We start from the raw sequence: 13,833 nt of genomic DNA on the forward strand, positions 1-13,833 counted from the left end.
TCCCCGCCCCCCAGTTACCTCGGGGATTCCGTGGTGCTGATTGCGGGCCCCCAGGGCCCCGGCCTCGGCGCTGCGCCAGCCTCGCTGCTTTCCCGCGGAGCCGCCGCCGGGTCCCCGATCTTGGACCGGGTCCCCCCGCGAGATTTTAAACGCAGATTCTGGCCCCGCCCAGTCCTGGGCAGGGCCCCGCCCACAAACCCGGGAGTCCCCGCGGTGCGCTCGAGCGAGTCTGGTGTCTGAATGGGCGGAGCTCATTTTGAAGTCCCGACTCCGAAGTCTCCTGGGAAAGAGGAATTGGGAACCCTATCTTCAGTCTGAGGGAGAAGGTGCCTGGGGTGGCGGACCCCTGAAGAAGGAGGGAACTGGGAACCCGAATTTCTGGATCTTTGTCCAAGTGGATGTTGGAGGCCTTGACTTCAAGGCCCTGGGCTGGTGGAGGGTGGGAGGACGCTGCCTGTAATACCAGGTCCAGGGAGAAGGGGGCTGGGGTTCTGGACTCCTTGGTCTCAAGGGAGGAAAGGTCTGTAGGTAAGAGTGATGTAGGTGGACTCAAATTTCCCCTCTTCCCCACATCACATTCTTTTTCAGGGCCCAGTTCTCATTTGTTCATTCCTCGTTAAAAAGAATTTATTACTGCAAGGGAGGCACTTTGCTGGGTGCTGTGGTGTAGCTGTGAACTAAGCAGGCAGGAATTCCCAGCCCTCAAGCAGACTGTCATTCCAGTGGGAGGCTTGTTTCTCAGTTCCCATCTTGGTAACCATGTATATCACATTTCTCCCCTGCTTTCAAGACTGTGCTCTCCTGGTTCTCCTCCCTCACTTGCTGCTCCTTCCGTTTTCCTGCCTGTTTACTCCTCTTCACCCTTTCTTGGTGGTGGGGGAGGTGGTGTTTCTCTGTCTCTACTCACTTCCTTGATGATCTCATCCAGTCTTATGGCTTTAAATACCATCCATGAGCCATCAGTCCCCAAATTTACATCTCCAGACTAGACATTCCATGAACTCAGAAAGAGGCCACTGTGGTCATTCAGCTTCTCCACGGGGAGCTCTATCAGGCATTTCCAGCTCCGTTTGCCAAACCTGGGCACTTTTTCCCCTAAACCTGTTTCCCTTCTTTCTCCATGCTGTCAAAGGATTCTCTGTCCTTAGTTGCTCAGACCAGAATCTTCGGTCATCCTGGATCCCTTTCTCATACACACTCATATCCACTCCATCAGCAAGTTTTGTTGTCTCTACTTTAAAAATCTCGCCAGAATCTCCCCAGTGCCCACAACCTGGTCTACCTGTCATGTCTCACCTGGACAATCATAGCAGCCTCCCTGGTCTCTCTGACCCTCCCCCTGGTTTGTCCCTGAAGGCAGTCAGAGGGACCCATCACCTCTCCCCCTCCCACACAGACACACAGGAAGCAGGTGGCCTTGTCACCAGCAGGGTGACATCCGCTATTGCTGCCTCTCCACTCCCCCATTGTTCCTCAGGACTTCTCTGGTCCAAAGCCCTTTGAGAGGTCCCTTCCAGCCCCCAGCCCACCATGGTCCCGCCAGCCAACATCCTGTTCCTGCTTTTGCTCCCAGGTGAAGCCAGTGGTTACGAGGGCTGGGGCGGGGGGTGTTAGAGTTTTGTGAACAGTTTGGGGTGGCATCTGAAGGGAGAGGTGCTGAGGGCGGGTTCTCTCAGTGCCCTTTCCTTTCCAGAAATGAACTTCTGGGCCGGTTCTTTGGAAAGGGAAGCTGAATTTGGATGGCTGCCTGTCCATCCCCTTCTACTGCTGGGTCTCTGCCTCTACTTCTGATTTCCTATCTCTCTCTGGGTCTCCGGGCACTCCCCTTCTACTTGGCCCCTCTTCTCATTTGATCTCTCCAGAGTGGAGGTTATTTCTCAGGGCATCTCCTTTCCCTGCGCCCTGTTTTGAGAACCACCTCTGCCCACTGATTTGCCTACCCTCTCCTTCCACAGTGGCTGCAGCTCAGATGACCCCAGGTGAGAAATCAATCCCCCCTCCCCTTTGCAGCACCACCTCAGGTCCTGCTTCCATTCCTAAAGTGTGGCCTCTGAATCCTGAATCTCACTTCTCATCCTTGAGTTGGAGCCGCCAGAGGATCTGCAGCCCTCTCTGGGTCCCCACGTCACCATCCTCATCACCAAACTGAAGGCCCAACAATGCGCCAACCCCCCCGATCTGTCTCCAGGGGTACTCACTGTGCCCAAAGCACAGTCCTGGGAGCCCTAGGACATCCCCAGCTTCTCTCTGAATCTCCAAGACCCCTCTCCTTCCCCAGGAATTCTGGGACAGCCACCCCCAAAGGGATTTCCTTTGTATCAGATGCCTGAAGCCCAGCCTTGAGTGTCTGGAAGCCCCCTCAGCCGCCTTGTGGTCTTGGTCCCCCCGCTTCAGGTTCCTGTTCCGGATGTGGGCCCCTCTCTCTGCCACTCCTGGCGGGCCTTGTGGCTGCGGATGCTATTGTGTCTCTGCTGATTGTGGTGGTGGTGTTTGTGTGTGCGCGCCTACGCAGCAGGCCCCCCCAAGGTGAGAACAGGGACAGGGCTGGGCCTAAAGGGACAAGATGTCCCCAGGGAGGGGGTCCCCAGGGCGGGCGGGCCCCCCCTCCTTGGGCAAGCCCTCGAGGTTCCGGGGAAACCCTGGGGGCGGTGCTTGGGGGAACTCCTGAGAAAACCCCTGAGGCTGGGGGTCCCCAAGGGGGTGGAGATGTGGGTGGGAGGTGGGTGGTCAGACCTCATGCTTTCTCTCCCCCACCCCCAGAAGATGACAAAATCTACATCAACATGCCTTGCAGGGGTTGACTTCCCTGTAACTTCAAGTTTTGACTTCTGACCCTCTCATCCTGCTTGTGGGTGGTGGCACAAGAAAATCCACCCTGCCTTGGGGCTGGAATAAAGCCATTGAAATACCTCTTGTTCTAATTCTTTCTCAAAGAACCCAGGTTCCCCAAAGGTTCCTTCTCATTTATCTGTTTTCTGGGTCCTTGATCCCCCCAAGACCCCATATATCTCCACCCCATCTGCCCAGGGATCTGGAATAACTCAGCATTGTTTGTGCACTCCAATGTTTATTTGGGGGCAGTAGTGGGGAGAAGTCTGACATCTCATGAAGGCCACTCTGTGGATCTGTGTCTTGATGGGATTAGGAGTAGAGTGCTGAGCAGGCATCAGGAATGACTGGATCCAGGCATCAGGTTGTTGACTGTCCTGCTTTGGACTCATTTGTAATATGGCCTCTGTGTGTTGAGGTCGCTGTAGACATCTGTCCTCTGGCCTTGGAGCTCCTAAGGGATGGAAGGGTGTGGACCATCAGTGAAAGGACCACAATGGTATGGGCCAAATAAACTGAAAATCTAGCTTTCTCCCAGGGGCTGGCAAGGCCCCTGGCAGCTTCTTCAACTTTGTAACCATGAAAGAGATCTAGATTTTATTCAAGGGCATTCAATGCTCCCTTCTTCCCTCTGCCTCACCATTTGCCCCAGGCAAGGGGTCTTTGGGTGTGCTCTTCTTTCTGCCTGGAACACCAGTTCCCCATGTAGTTCCATGGGAGGTTCCTTCTCCCCCTTCTAGTCTCAGCTCATGGCATTTTCTCAGAGAGGAATTTCTTTTTTCCTTTGACCACATGGCATGTGGAATCCTAGTTCCCTAAGCCCAGAGATAAAACCTGGGCCCCCCTGCATTGGAAGCACAGAGTCTTAACCACTAGACCACCAGGGAATTCCCTGAGAGGCATTTCTTGATTTTCTCATCTCTAGTTTCTCCTCCCCACACCCCAGTCATTGTCACATCAACCTGCTTTATTTTCTTCACACTGCCTCCCCAAGTGATCTTGTTAATTTGCTTCAAGACTGTCTCCCCAACTAGGACGTAAGCTCACCAGCATCTAGCCTATACAGGCCCTCAACAAATTTCACCAAAGGAATGAATAAATTGGGGCTTTGCCCTAAAATGTCACTGCCTCCCAGTAACTGGAAATCCCCTTGAGTCTTCCCTCATGGAGCCAAACTTGAGATCCTTATACTTTATAGAGAGACTTTCAAGCCACAAGTGACTCACACCAGAGCTGGTTGCAGACAAATAAAACAGACTTCACAGAGCAAGCTTCACAGTGCGGGTGGGGTAAGGGTCTGTGGCCCCAAGATGCCTGCCTCAGATAGAATCCCTAAAATCACATACAAATGCCTGGTCTGGGAGTTCATCTTTCTGGAAAGGGTCTGTTTCTCTTCCATTAGTTTCTCAGAGGAACTCATGACCCCATAAAGGGTTAAGAATCACACTGACAGGAGGTGGAAGATGGAAAGATGACATTTGCATCGTGGTTCTTAGTTGCAGCCTGTGGGATCTAGTTCCCTGACCAGGGATCGAACCTGAGCTCCCTGCATTGGGAGCGTGGAGTCTCAGCCACTGGACCACCAGGGAAATCCCTGTATCATGGCTCTTAAGGAGGGCTTCAAGGATACTTGCACTGCCCGTAGATTATATGCACAATTTTGTGTTTTTCGTACGGATTTTTCTGAGGAGTCTCCGACTTTTGTCAGTTTCTCAAAAAGGAGACAAGATCTGCTTCCTGTCCCCCACTATTAATTCTAAAACTCCTCATTTTAAAGTTACCAAATTAGGGTTGAATTATATCCTCTGCTCTTCGGAGGACTTCTCTGAGAAATCAGCATGTCCTGGGCTGGGCTTTTCCTGCCTTCTGGATGAGGCAAACCATCCCTGAATTTCCCCTCCGCACATTTTAAGCTGAGCGTAAAGTCGTGATTGATCACTGAAAGCATTTTTGGACGCTTCGTCTTCAATGTTCGAGGAGCTCCTGGGAACGTGGCTTCAGGGTCTGGGTTCTGCGGGGACTGGGGGAGGGACGTTTCGGACAGACAACCACAGGGCCAAAGTGAGAGATGAGGCAAGAACTTGGTTTCCTTACCTGATAAGGCGACTCTGTCTCCGTGATGTGCTGTTTCCGGGTCACTGCTGGGGGGTGGGGTGAGAATTGGGACTATTTTCTTGTTCCAAAGTCAGCCCCTCCATCACCTCCCCTTGGGTGGTTGTGACTTGGGCGTTTACCCTTCCCTTGCCAGGCAAGTCCTCAGAGGGTCCCAGGCCATCCCCAGCCAGCCCCACTCACCCTCCGGAGCCCCTCGCCCCCGAGGGACCAGCCGACCCAGGGAGTACACGGCCAGGGCGATGAGGAGGGTCAGCACCAGGTCCCCCAGCACGATGCCAGCCAGCACGCCCGGGCTCACGGAGGAGCAGCTGCATTCTGGGAATGGATGTGGTGCAGGAGTCAGGGGAGACCCCCGGGGGTGGGAATCGGGAGGAGGTGTCAGTCATGGGGGGAGCTGTGGAGAGACTGGGGAAGGGTCCGGAGTGGGGTGGTCTTTGGGAGGAAGGGCGGGGGACTGCAGGGTCTCGACCTACCACTCTGGGCCTGGACGAGGCTGAGACCTGAGGAGAGGAAAAGACGGTAAACTGAGACACGGGGCTGTGACTGCGGGGTGGGCACAGAAGCTGGAGAGGGTGTCTCCTGATCCCCGGCGGGCACGAGAGGGACCTGGCGGCCGTCATCAAGGCCTCTGGACTGGGTTCCTTCTACATCGACTTGTCCTGTCGCAACACTCTTGAGTCCCCTCTCTCCGCTTCTCCCAGAGGCTATATCTTGGGGCGGGTTGGGGCGCAGGCTCTGGGAGAGGCTCATAGGGTTTGGAGGGCTGGGGATCTGCTGCGGTCCCAACACTACCCCGCCCCGCTTCGATTCTCTCTTTCCGCCCAGCTCCCTGCCCTGCCCTGTGCTGAGCCCAGAAGCTGCAGAAGCCCCCAACTCACCACCCACAGTCAGAAGGAGAGACGGGAGCCTGTCGGAGGGTCTAAGGCCCCCCATGATGCAGGTGACGCTGCTGGACACCACAGCCTAAGGCGACTGGGATGTGGTGTAGTGTCCAAGTAAAGGAGGAAGTCTGAGGTGGGTGGTGGCAGGAGGGAGGAGGGGACGATGGGGGAGGAGGAACAGAGACAGACATCACCAAAGAGTCAGGCCAAGACACCCCAGGCTGCAGCCTCCAGTGGTTAAAATGAAGGGTGATGGGCGCATGTGTCCATTCAACCTTCACCCCCAGACAGAGGTCCGCCATCATTGTCACAGGAGGGTCTCTGGCTGACTGTGATTGGAGCTAATCTCTGCCTCTTCCTGGCTGGACAACCTTGAGCAAGTCACTCAACCTCTCTGGGCCTCAGTTTCCTCACCTGTAAAACAAGAAGTAAAATAGTACCTACTGTGAAGGGTGTTGTGCAGCTCGAATGAATTTGTATCTCTAGAACAGTGTCTGACCCTTGTCAGCTTTTTATAAGCACCAGGTATATTTATTTGACAATCTGAACCTTGTAATGTTCATAGGATATTAAAAGATACCACCAGGTTATGGGTTCCAGTAATGCACAGGCACCCTGTCCAAGGGTTAATGCATTTAAACCCAAGCACACCATTCTGAGGCAGCTTCCCTGGTAGCTCAGTTGGTAAAGAATCTGGCTGTAATTCAGGAGACCCTGGTTCGGTTCCTGGGTTGGGAAGATCCCCTGGAGAAGGGATGGGCTACCCAATCCAGTATTCTTGGGCTCCCCTGGTGGCTCAGATGGTAAAGAATCCACCTGGAATGTGGGAGACCTGGGTTCGATCCCTGGGTTGGAAAGATCCCCTAGAGGAGAGATAAGTTACCCACTCCACTATTCTTGCCTGGAGAATCTCCATGGACAGAGGTGCCTGATGGGCTACAGTCCATCGGGTCGCAAAGAGTCGGACATGACTGAACAATGAAGCATAGCACACCCTTCTGAGGTACATGCTTTTATCCCATCTTAGAGAAGGATAAAGACACTCGGCCAAAGTGACACAGCAAATAAAGGTGGACATAGAACCCAGGACCCAAAGACAGATATCTGACCCTTAAAGAAAAAGAGAAAAGAACCAAGATGGAGGCGAGGGAAGGAAAAAGCGGTGACCAGGCAGAGAAAGAGGGAGAAGACTAGGCAGTCACACAGATGCACACAGCACAGACCCAGGCCTAGGGCTTTGGGGTGAGGCAGGTGGGGGGCAATGGGTGACACTGGGCCAGGCTGGGCTGCCCACACCAAATGAGGAAGTGGCTGGAAGCCCGTACTGAGGGAGGCCACCCAGGAGATGACAAGGACTTTTAGCCCCAACAGGAGAGGAGCCAGAGCTGGGGAAGGAGGAACCTGAGGTTAGGGTTAGGGGGATGGGCCAGTGGCAGGAAGCCCCGTCCAGGCAGCGCACACACAGCTCCCCGGGCCTGGGCTCAGAAGAGAAAAAGGGGAAACTGGATGCCAGTCATGGGACGGATGCTGAGTGACCTGTTGGAGTGGGGGGTGGGTAATTGGAGTCCGGAAGAGAGTCACAGACGAGTCCCAGGCGGCACTGGCTATTAAACGCCACCATTGCCCAGGCCTGGCCGAGTCCTGTCACAGAAGAATCAGCATGCCACCACCACCACCAGGTCTGGAATGAACAGGGCCTGCCTGCTCAGGCGTCTCAAGGTGGCTGAAGCCCAGTGAGCCAGGGGCAACAGAGACCAGAGGAAGCTCTGAGTCAGGAGGGCCCTGATCTGACTCAGGAGTCAACAGGCTCCTTCTGGCTGGGCATGCGGACCTGACTGTTGGAGGCAGGGGTGGGAGCAGCGGGCCAGGATGTGGCAGCAGTGGCCCAGTTTCTTGTGAGGATTTTGTGAGGTCTGTGAGAATCAGGCCTGCCTGGCACACAGTAAATGCTCAGTGAATGTTAATCATTATCAATATCATTGTTGTCATTGTTACTAGCAATTCAAGGCTTCCCAGGTGACTCAGTGGTAAAGAATCCGCAGACGCGGGTTCAATCCCTGGGTCAGGAAGATCCCTGGGAGAAGTAAATGGCAACCCACTCTGGTATTCTTGCCTAGAGAACCCCATGGACAGAGGAGACTGGCAGGCTATAGTCCATGGAGTCACAAAAGAGTCGGACACACCATAGTAACTAAACAACAACAATTCATGTCTCCAGTTCTGGGCTCCCCTTCGGAGAAGAATCCTCCTACCTTTCAGCCTCAGCCTCCTGATCTGATTCTTCCAATTCCAGCCAGGCCCAGGCTATCCCCAATCTAACAGCCCCACACCCAGGCACCCTCCAATCAGATGCAGCCACAGGGTTGGGTCCGAGTCTCGGGGTCCTCCTTTGGCTGCTGAGATGTGGGGAAGTCCGAGGTGTTCCAATGGAATGGGCTGAGGTGGTGGAAATGTGAAGCATTCCAATATTTTAGCTACGAGTACAGCTATACTCCCCAGAAATGGAAATGGCAGCCCACTCCAGTGTTCTTGCCTGGAGAATTCCATGGACAGAGGAGCCTGGTGGGCTGCAGTCCATACAGACCCTTGGGGTCGCAAAGAGTTGGACACAACTGAGCGACTAAGCCCAAGCATAGCTGTACTGGTACAGACCCTAATATGCCAGCTGGTCTCCTGTCCAGGGTCTCCATCCCACTGGGGGAAGGAAGAGACCCAGATGGAGGGCAGACCCCTCCCTGCAGTGCCCAACTCCAGGAAGCAGGGCTGCCCCGAGCCCCACGAGCTCTGTAAAGTGTCTCAGACTCTCTTGGCAGCACCCCAAGCGTTGGGGAAGGTCAAAGTTGACTTGTCCAGAAGACAGGCCATGGGTTGAGTCTATGACAAGCTCGCCTCTGTGGAAGCTACAGTCCCTTCCCCCACTCCCTGCTTCCATTCCCCCAACTCCTACCAGCGTCCACCCTCCCCCCAGCAGCCAGGGGAAGCTTTCTGAAAAGTGAGGCAAATCACTTACTTTTTTAAATGGCTGAAGGGTTTGAACAGACACGTCACCAAAGAAGAGATGTGACTAGCCGAGTAACATGTGAAAAAGCGTTCAACATCATTAGTCATGAGGGAAATACAAGCTAAAACCACAGTGAAACACCACTACACGCCCACTAGGGTGACAAAAATTAAAAAGATCGACCCTGTCAAGTGTCAGCAGAGATGAGGAGCAATTGGAAAAGTGGAATAGAACCACTACCTTGGAAAAGAGCTTGGTAGTTTCTCATAAATTTAAATAGTCATAGGGACTTCTATGGTGGTCCGGTGGTTAAGAATTTGTCCTGCAGTGCCAGGGGCATGGGTTCAGTCCCCAATTGGGGAACTAGGATTCCACATGCCTTGGAGCAACTAAGCTGGTGCAACACTGCAATGGAATATCCTGAGTGTTGCAACTCAGACCTGACATTGCCCCCAAAATAAATACATGTATTTTTAAAATTTAAATAGTCACCTACACATAGATCCAGCAATTCCACAAAAGAAGGCATTTACTGCAGAGAACTGCAAACACATATTCAGGGACTTGCCTGGTGGTCCAGCAGATAGCACTCAGTACTCTCAATGCAACCAGGCTGGTGGGAATGGGGCACCTGGGTTCAATCCCTGGTCAGGGAACCCAGGGATTGAACTCCCAGATACAGCAACTAAGCCTACAAGTGTCAACTAAAGAACCCTGCACACCCCAACTAAGGGCCCACGTGCCTCAGCGAGCACTCGGTGCAGCCAAAATAAATAATAAAATTTTAAAAATTAAAAAAAGAAAACATATGTTCATAGAAAGACCTATCCATCTCTCTGTCCTCTCCTCCTTCCTCTCTTCCCCTTACTTCCCTTACTGGGGCTACACTAGCCTTCTTGCTGTTTCTCAAATAAGTCAAGCTCATTCTCACCTTAGGGCCTTTATACCTGCTGTCCCCCATGCAGAATTTTCCTCTGGGCCTCTGGCCACTAGACTAAAGACTGTATCTCCTTGCTTCATTGCATTTAAAAGGCCATATGACTTCACTCTGGCTAATGGGCCATGTTGGAAGTGAATGAGCAATGTAAAGGCCATGGCTTTCATGGAAGGGTACACTCTATGCTTCTTCAGTTTTCTCATTTGCTGGAGTTTCAATAAGGGAGGGATCACATTAAAATGAGTGGGTGAGGGCAACAGGATAAGGACAAAAGAGCAACAGGATAGAAGGAACCTCTGTACCCATCACATTGGAGGAGCCCTGGACTCATGAGAGAGAGAAACTCCTACCTCATTTAAACCACCCATGGTAGGTAGTCTTCAAAAACAGTCACCAAGATTTTCTTCATCTCAATATGCACATACTATCCCTCTCATCAAAAATTATAGAGGGGGAACTTCTCTGGTGGTCCAGTGGTTGGGATTCCACGCTTCCACTGCAGGGATGGTGAGGGGCACAGGTTTGATCCCTGGTCAGGGAACTAAGATCTCACATGCCATGTGGCATGGCCAAAAATAAATAAATTTAAAAAAACTTCCCTGGTGGGGAACTTAAACCAGGGTTCTGTGACAATCTAGAGGGGTGGGTTGGGGAGGGGGGCAGCAGGAAGTTTCAAGAGGGAGGGGATATATGTACACCTATGACTGATTCATGTTGATGTATGGCAGAAATCAACATAATATTGTAAAGCAATTATTCTTCAATTAAAAAGAAATAAATTAAAAAAAAAAACCTTCCATGGTGGTCTAGTGACTAAGTCTCCATGCTCCCAATGCAGGGGGCCCAGGTTTGATCCCTGGTCAGGGAATACATCCCACATGACACAACTGAAAGATTCTTTGGGCCACAACTAAGACCAATCACAGCCAAATATACACACATATATATTTAAGTTACAGAGTCCATTTTCCCTCCCCTTGAATCTGAGCCAAATTCATGACTTGCTTTGACTTAAGACAGTGAAAGTGATGCTGTGCCAGTTCTGAGCCTGGGCTAAGAAACCTTACAGCTTTTGCTCTTACTCTCCTGGAACCCAGCTGCCATGCTGTAAGGAAGTCCAAGCTCCCTTCCTGGAGAGTGAAGTCATACAAAGAGGCCCTAGAGGATGAGATACCATGAGGAGAGAGAGGCCACAAGGATAAGATCCAAGGCACCCTGGCCAACAGGAAGTGCCCAGGGCCCCAAAAGATCCAGTCATCTTGGATCTTCTGTGCCCTTCCAGCCGCCAGCTCAATGCAGAGCCCCTTGAATGACCCCCAGGCAATACCACATGAAGCAGAAGAATCATCCCGTCAGCTCACAGAATAGAATCATGAGAAAGTCACTACATGTTGGGATGGTCTGTTACAGAGCAGACAAAGGAAATAGCCCTGTTACTTTGGGGACCTTGTGCGTGTGTGTGCATTAAGTCCCTTCAGTTGTGTCCGACTCTGTGACCCTACGGACTGTAGCCTGCCAGGCTCCTCGGTTCATTGGATTCTCCAGGCAAGAATACTGGAGTGGGTTGCTATGCCCTCCTCCAAGGAATCTTCCCTATCCAGGAATCAAACCAGCGTCTCTTATGTCTCTGGCATTGGCAGGCGAGTTCTTTACCACCAGTGCTACCTAGGAAGCCCTAGGGGGCAGGGGACCTTGTAACTACACCCAAGTCTGTAGTTTCAAATGCCCTGCTTGAACTAGGTGAGTTTACAGGGTAAAGTTTGTGACGATTTGGAGGTTAGTGCACACATGATTGAAGGGGAAAGCTGAGCACCCAAATATCAGAGGGAAGGAAGTGATGGAATTTTGGATGAATCTGGATAGACGCATACCTGTACCACAGCTGCAAGGAAAAGTGGGAAAATGGATTTCTGAGGAGGTTGAATTCATAAGGTAAGAAATTCTTAAAAAATAGAAGACAACCAGAAAAAAAAAAAAAAAAAAAAAAAAAAAGAGAGAGATGATGTCCGGAGGGCTCTGGACGTCTGGCATAGAAAGCATGAGAATTGTCCAAAATACCAGGGAAACCAATCCATCCAGCCTGCCTTACCCTTCCTAGGTAAGATAATAGTTTGATTCTTTGGTTAAAACAAAAAGAAACACCACGGTGAGATCCCACTACAGGCCTATTAGAATGGCAAACAGCAACAATAAGTTGACAATATCTAGAGCTACCAAGGATGAGAACAGTTGGAACTCTCATGCATTGTTGATAGAAGTGCAAAATAGTACAGATACTTCAGAAAACAGTTCAGTTGTTTCTTTGAAAGTTAAACATATTCTTATTGTATGGTCCAACAATCCCATTCCTAAGTATTTACCCAAGAGAAATGAAAACTTAAATTCACATAAAAAGCAGTTTGCCATATGAATAGTGGTTTTAGTCATAATGCCCAAACTAGAAACAACCCAAGTGTTCTTCAGCAGATGAATGGACAAACTGTGGTACATCCATACAATGGAATACTATTTGGGATGCATGCTAAATTGCTCCAGTGGTGTCTGATTCTTCGAGTTAGACACAGCTTATCAACTGAATAATAACAGTGCATTTGTCAAACCCATAGAACAGCACACTAAAAAGGATGAATTTTACTCTGTGTGAGTTCTATGTGCATTCATACTTGGTTGCTCAGTCGTGTCTGACTCTTTGAGATCTCTTGGACTGTAGCCCCACCAGGCTCCGCTGTCCATGGGATTTCCCAGGCAAGAATACTGGAGTGAGTTACCATTCCCTCCTCCAGGGGATCTTCCCGACCCAGGGATGGAATTTGAGTCTCCTGCATTGGCAGGCAGATTCTTTATCACTGAGCCACCAGGAAAGTAAGGCTGAATGCCCCTGATCAGCAGACATTGTTCTTTCCCCTTCTACTGGAATAGCATTTGGAATCAGACATCTGGTCCCCTGGCCAAGACGATGTTTCTCAGTCTCTTTGGAGCCAGGTGAGGCCTCGTAACTGTCTTCTGGATGATGGAATGAGGGAAGAAAGAAAGCAGGCGACTTCAGGTTGTGTTTCTAAAGGTCTCTGCCCTTCCTCTTGGCCGGAATGTGGCCCTGATGCTGGCGGTAGGCGTGCATCTTAGACCACAGTGGCTGAGTTTTCATTCATAAAGTGAAGGTCTTTTAAATATAATTAATGTAATGTTTGATGGATTTATCAATTATGGTTCACCCATATCATCAATACAGTCATTACAAATGAATTAGAACTCTGCAAGCTAATTTGAAGGGATTTTAACTGAAGAAAGCAAGATGCAGAGAAGTGATTCTATTGGTGGTACAATTGCAAACAATAATTAAAATGAATCTCTTACAAATATGTATGTGTATGTGTATATGTGTGTGTGTGTGTGTGTGTGTGTGTGTGTGTTTGCTATTTGAGTGACGGTGGCGAAAACTACCTAAGGATACACTCAGGCTATTAACGTTGGCAACACTGGTGACCTCGGTCAGGATAGGAGATGGGGAAGGGTAAACACAAAATAGGCTTGAATGTAAAGGAACTATATGAAAACAACGGTGTGTATAACATGATGCCATTTATATAAAGTGATATATGTAAAACTGTGTATATCTGAATAGAAAGAAGTATGAATGTGTAGTTAAGTGAATGTCAACAGTGATATCTCTGAGCAATGGGATTTAGATCATTTATATTTTCTTATTTTTAAAAATTTGGTTGTCTTTTTTTTTTACAGGGGATTTTTTAGTATATATAATTGGGGGGAAAGATATTTTAATTTCAGAAAACATGACAAATAAATTCAATTTTGCAAAAGAAAAAATAACAGGCTGCCAGGAATGGTGTTCTAAAGAAACCAAAAACCATCTCCATTGGAGAATAGGTAAAAATGCAGGGTGAAATCTATGGGGAAAAGAATTATTAAAAGCAGCAAAACACTAGTTAGAGGGAGGGCTTCCCAGGTGGTGCAGTGGTAAAGAATCCATCTGCCAATATAGGAGACCAAGAGACGCGGGTTTGACACCTGTGTTGGGAAGATCCCCTGGAGAAGGAGATGGCAACTCCCTC

At 50.3% G+C, this 13,833-nt stretch overlaps 2 protein-coding genes across 5 annotated transcripts; one reads left to right on the top strand and one right to left on the bottom strand.

The window, feature by feature from the left end:
* The first annotated feature begins 224 nt into the window (after positions 1–224).
* Positions 225–2,886, top strand: HCST (hematopoietic cell signal transducer). 2 transcript variants are annotated; one of them, XM_065925999.1, is made up of 5 exons: positions 225–326; positions 1,478–1,573; positions 1,956–1,979; positions 2,395–2,526; positions 2,761–2,886. In XM_065925999.1, exons 2-5 carry the CDS (start codon positions 1,531–1,533, stop codon positions 2,799–2,801), a joined length of 240 nt encoding a protein of 79 aa, XP_065782071.1. In that variant the 5' UTR covers positions 225–326; positions 1,478–1,530; the 3' UTR covers positions 2,802–2,886. The 2 variants fall into 2 exon arrangements, with proteins under 2 accessions (XP_065782071.1, XP_065782072.1); XM_065926000.1 differs by having other exon boundaries at positions 2,764–2,865.
* Positions 2,887–3,053: 167 nt separating this feature from the next.
* Positions 3,054–5,956, bottom strand: TYROBP (transmembrane immune signaling adaptor TYROBP). Of its 3 annotated transcripts, none has more exons than XM_065925987.1 (5): positions 5,823–5,956; positions 5,418–5,444; positions 5,125–5,259; positions 4,924–4,967; positions 3,054–3,283 (listed from the first exon to the last, which is right to left on the bottom strand). In XM_065925987.1, the coding sequence occupies exons 1-5, from the start codon at positions 5,875–5,877 to the stop codon at positions 3,218–3,220; spliced, it is 327 nt and encodes a 108-aa protein (XP_065782059.1). In that variant the 5' UTR covers positions 5,878–5,956; the 3' UTR covers positions 3,054–3,217. The 3 variants fall into 3 exon arrangements, with proteins under 3 accessions (XP_065782059.1, XP_065782058.1, XP_065782060.1); XM_065925986.1 differs by having other exon boundaries at positions 4,924–4,970; XM_065925988.1 differs by lacking the exon at positions 5,418–5,444 and having other exon boundaries at positions 4,924–4,970; positions 5,823–5,934.
* Between the last annotated feature and the right edge of the window lie 7,877 nt (positions 5,957–13,833).

This window comes from Muntiacus reevesi, chromosome 2 (genome assembly GCF_963930625.1).
Source record: "Muntiacus reevesi chromosome 2, mMunRee1.1, whole genome shotgun sequence".
In the NCBI taxonomy this organism is placed as follows: Eukaryota; Metazoa; Chordata; class Mammalia; order Artiodactyla; family Cervidae; genus Muntiacus; species Muntiacus reevesi.

Coding starts and splice junctions, on each gene's coding strand:
- HCST (XM_065925999.1), top strand. CDS start 1,531: ATGGTCCCGCCAGCCAACATCCTGTTCCTGCTTTTGCTCCCAG. Junction 1,574..1,955: donor GTTCCTGCTTTTGCTCCCAG/GTGAAGCCAGTG, acceptor CTCCTTCCACAG/TGGCTGCAGCTCAGATGACC. Junction 1,980..2,394: donor TGCAGCTCAGATGACCCCAG/GTGAGAAATCAA, acceptor CCCCCGCTTCAG/GTTCCTGTTCCGGATGTGGG.
- TYROBP (XM_065925986.1), bottom strand. CDS start 5,877: ATGGGGGGCCTTAGACCCTCCGACAGGCTCCCGTCTCTCCTTCTGACT. Junction 5,260..5,417: donor CCTCGTCCAGGCCCAGAGTG/GTAGGTCGAGAC, acceptor ATCCATTCCCAG/AATGCAGCTGCTCCTCCGTG. Junction 4,971..5,124: donor GGGGCGAGGGGCTCCGGAGG/GTGAGTGGGGCT, acceptor CCCACCCCCCAG/CAGTGACCCGGAAACAGCAC.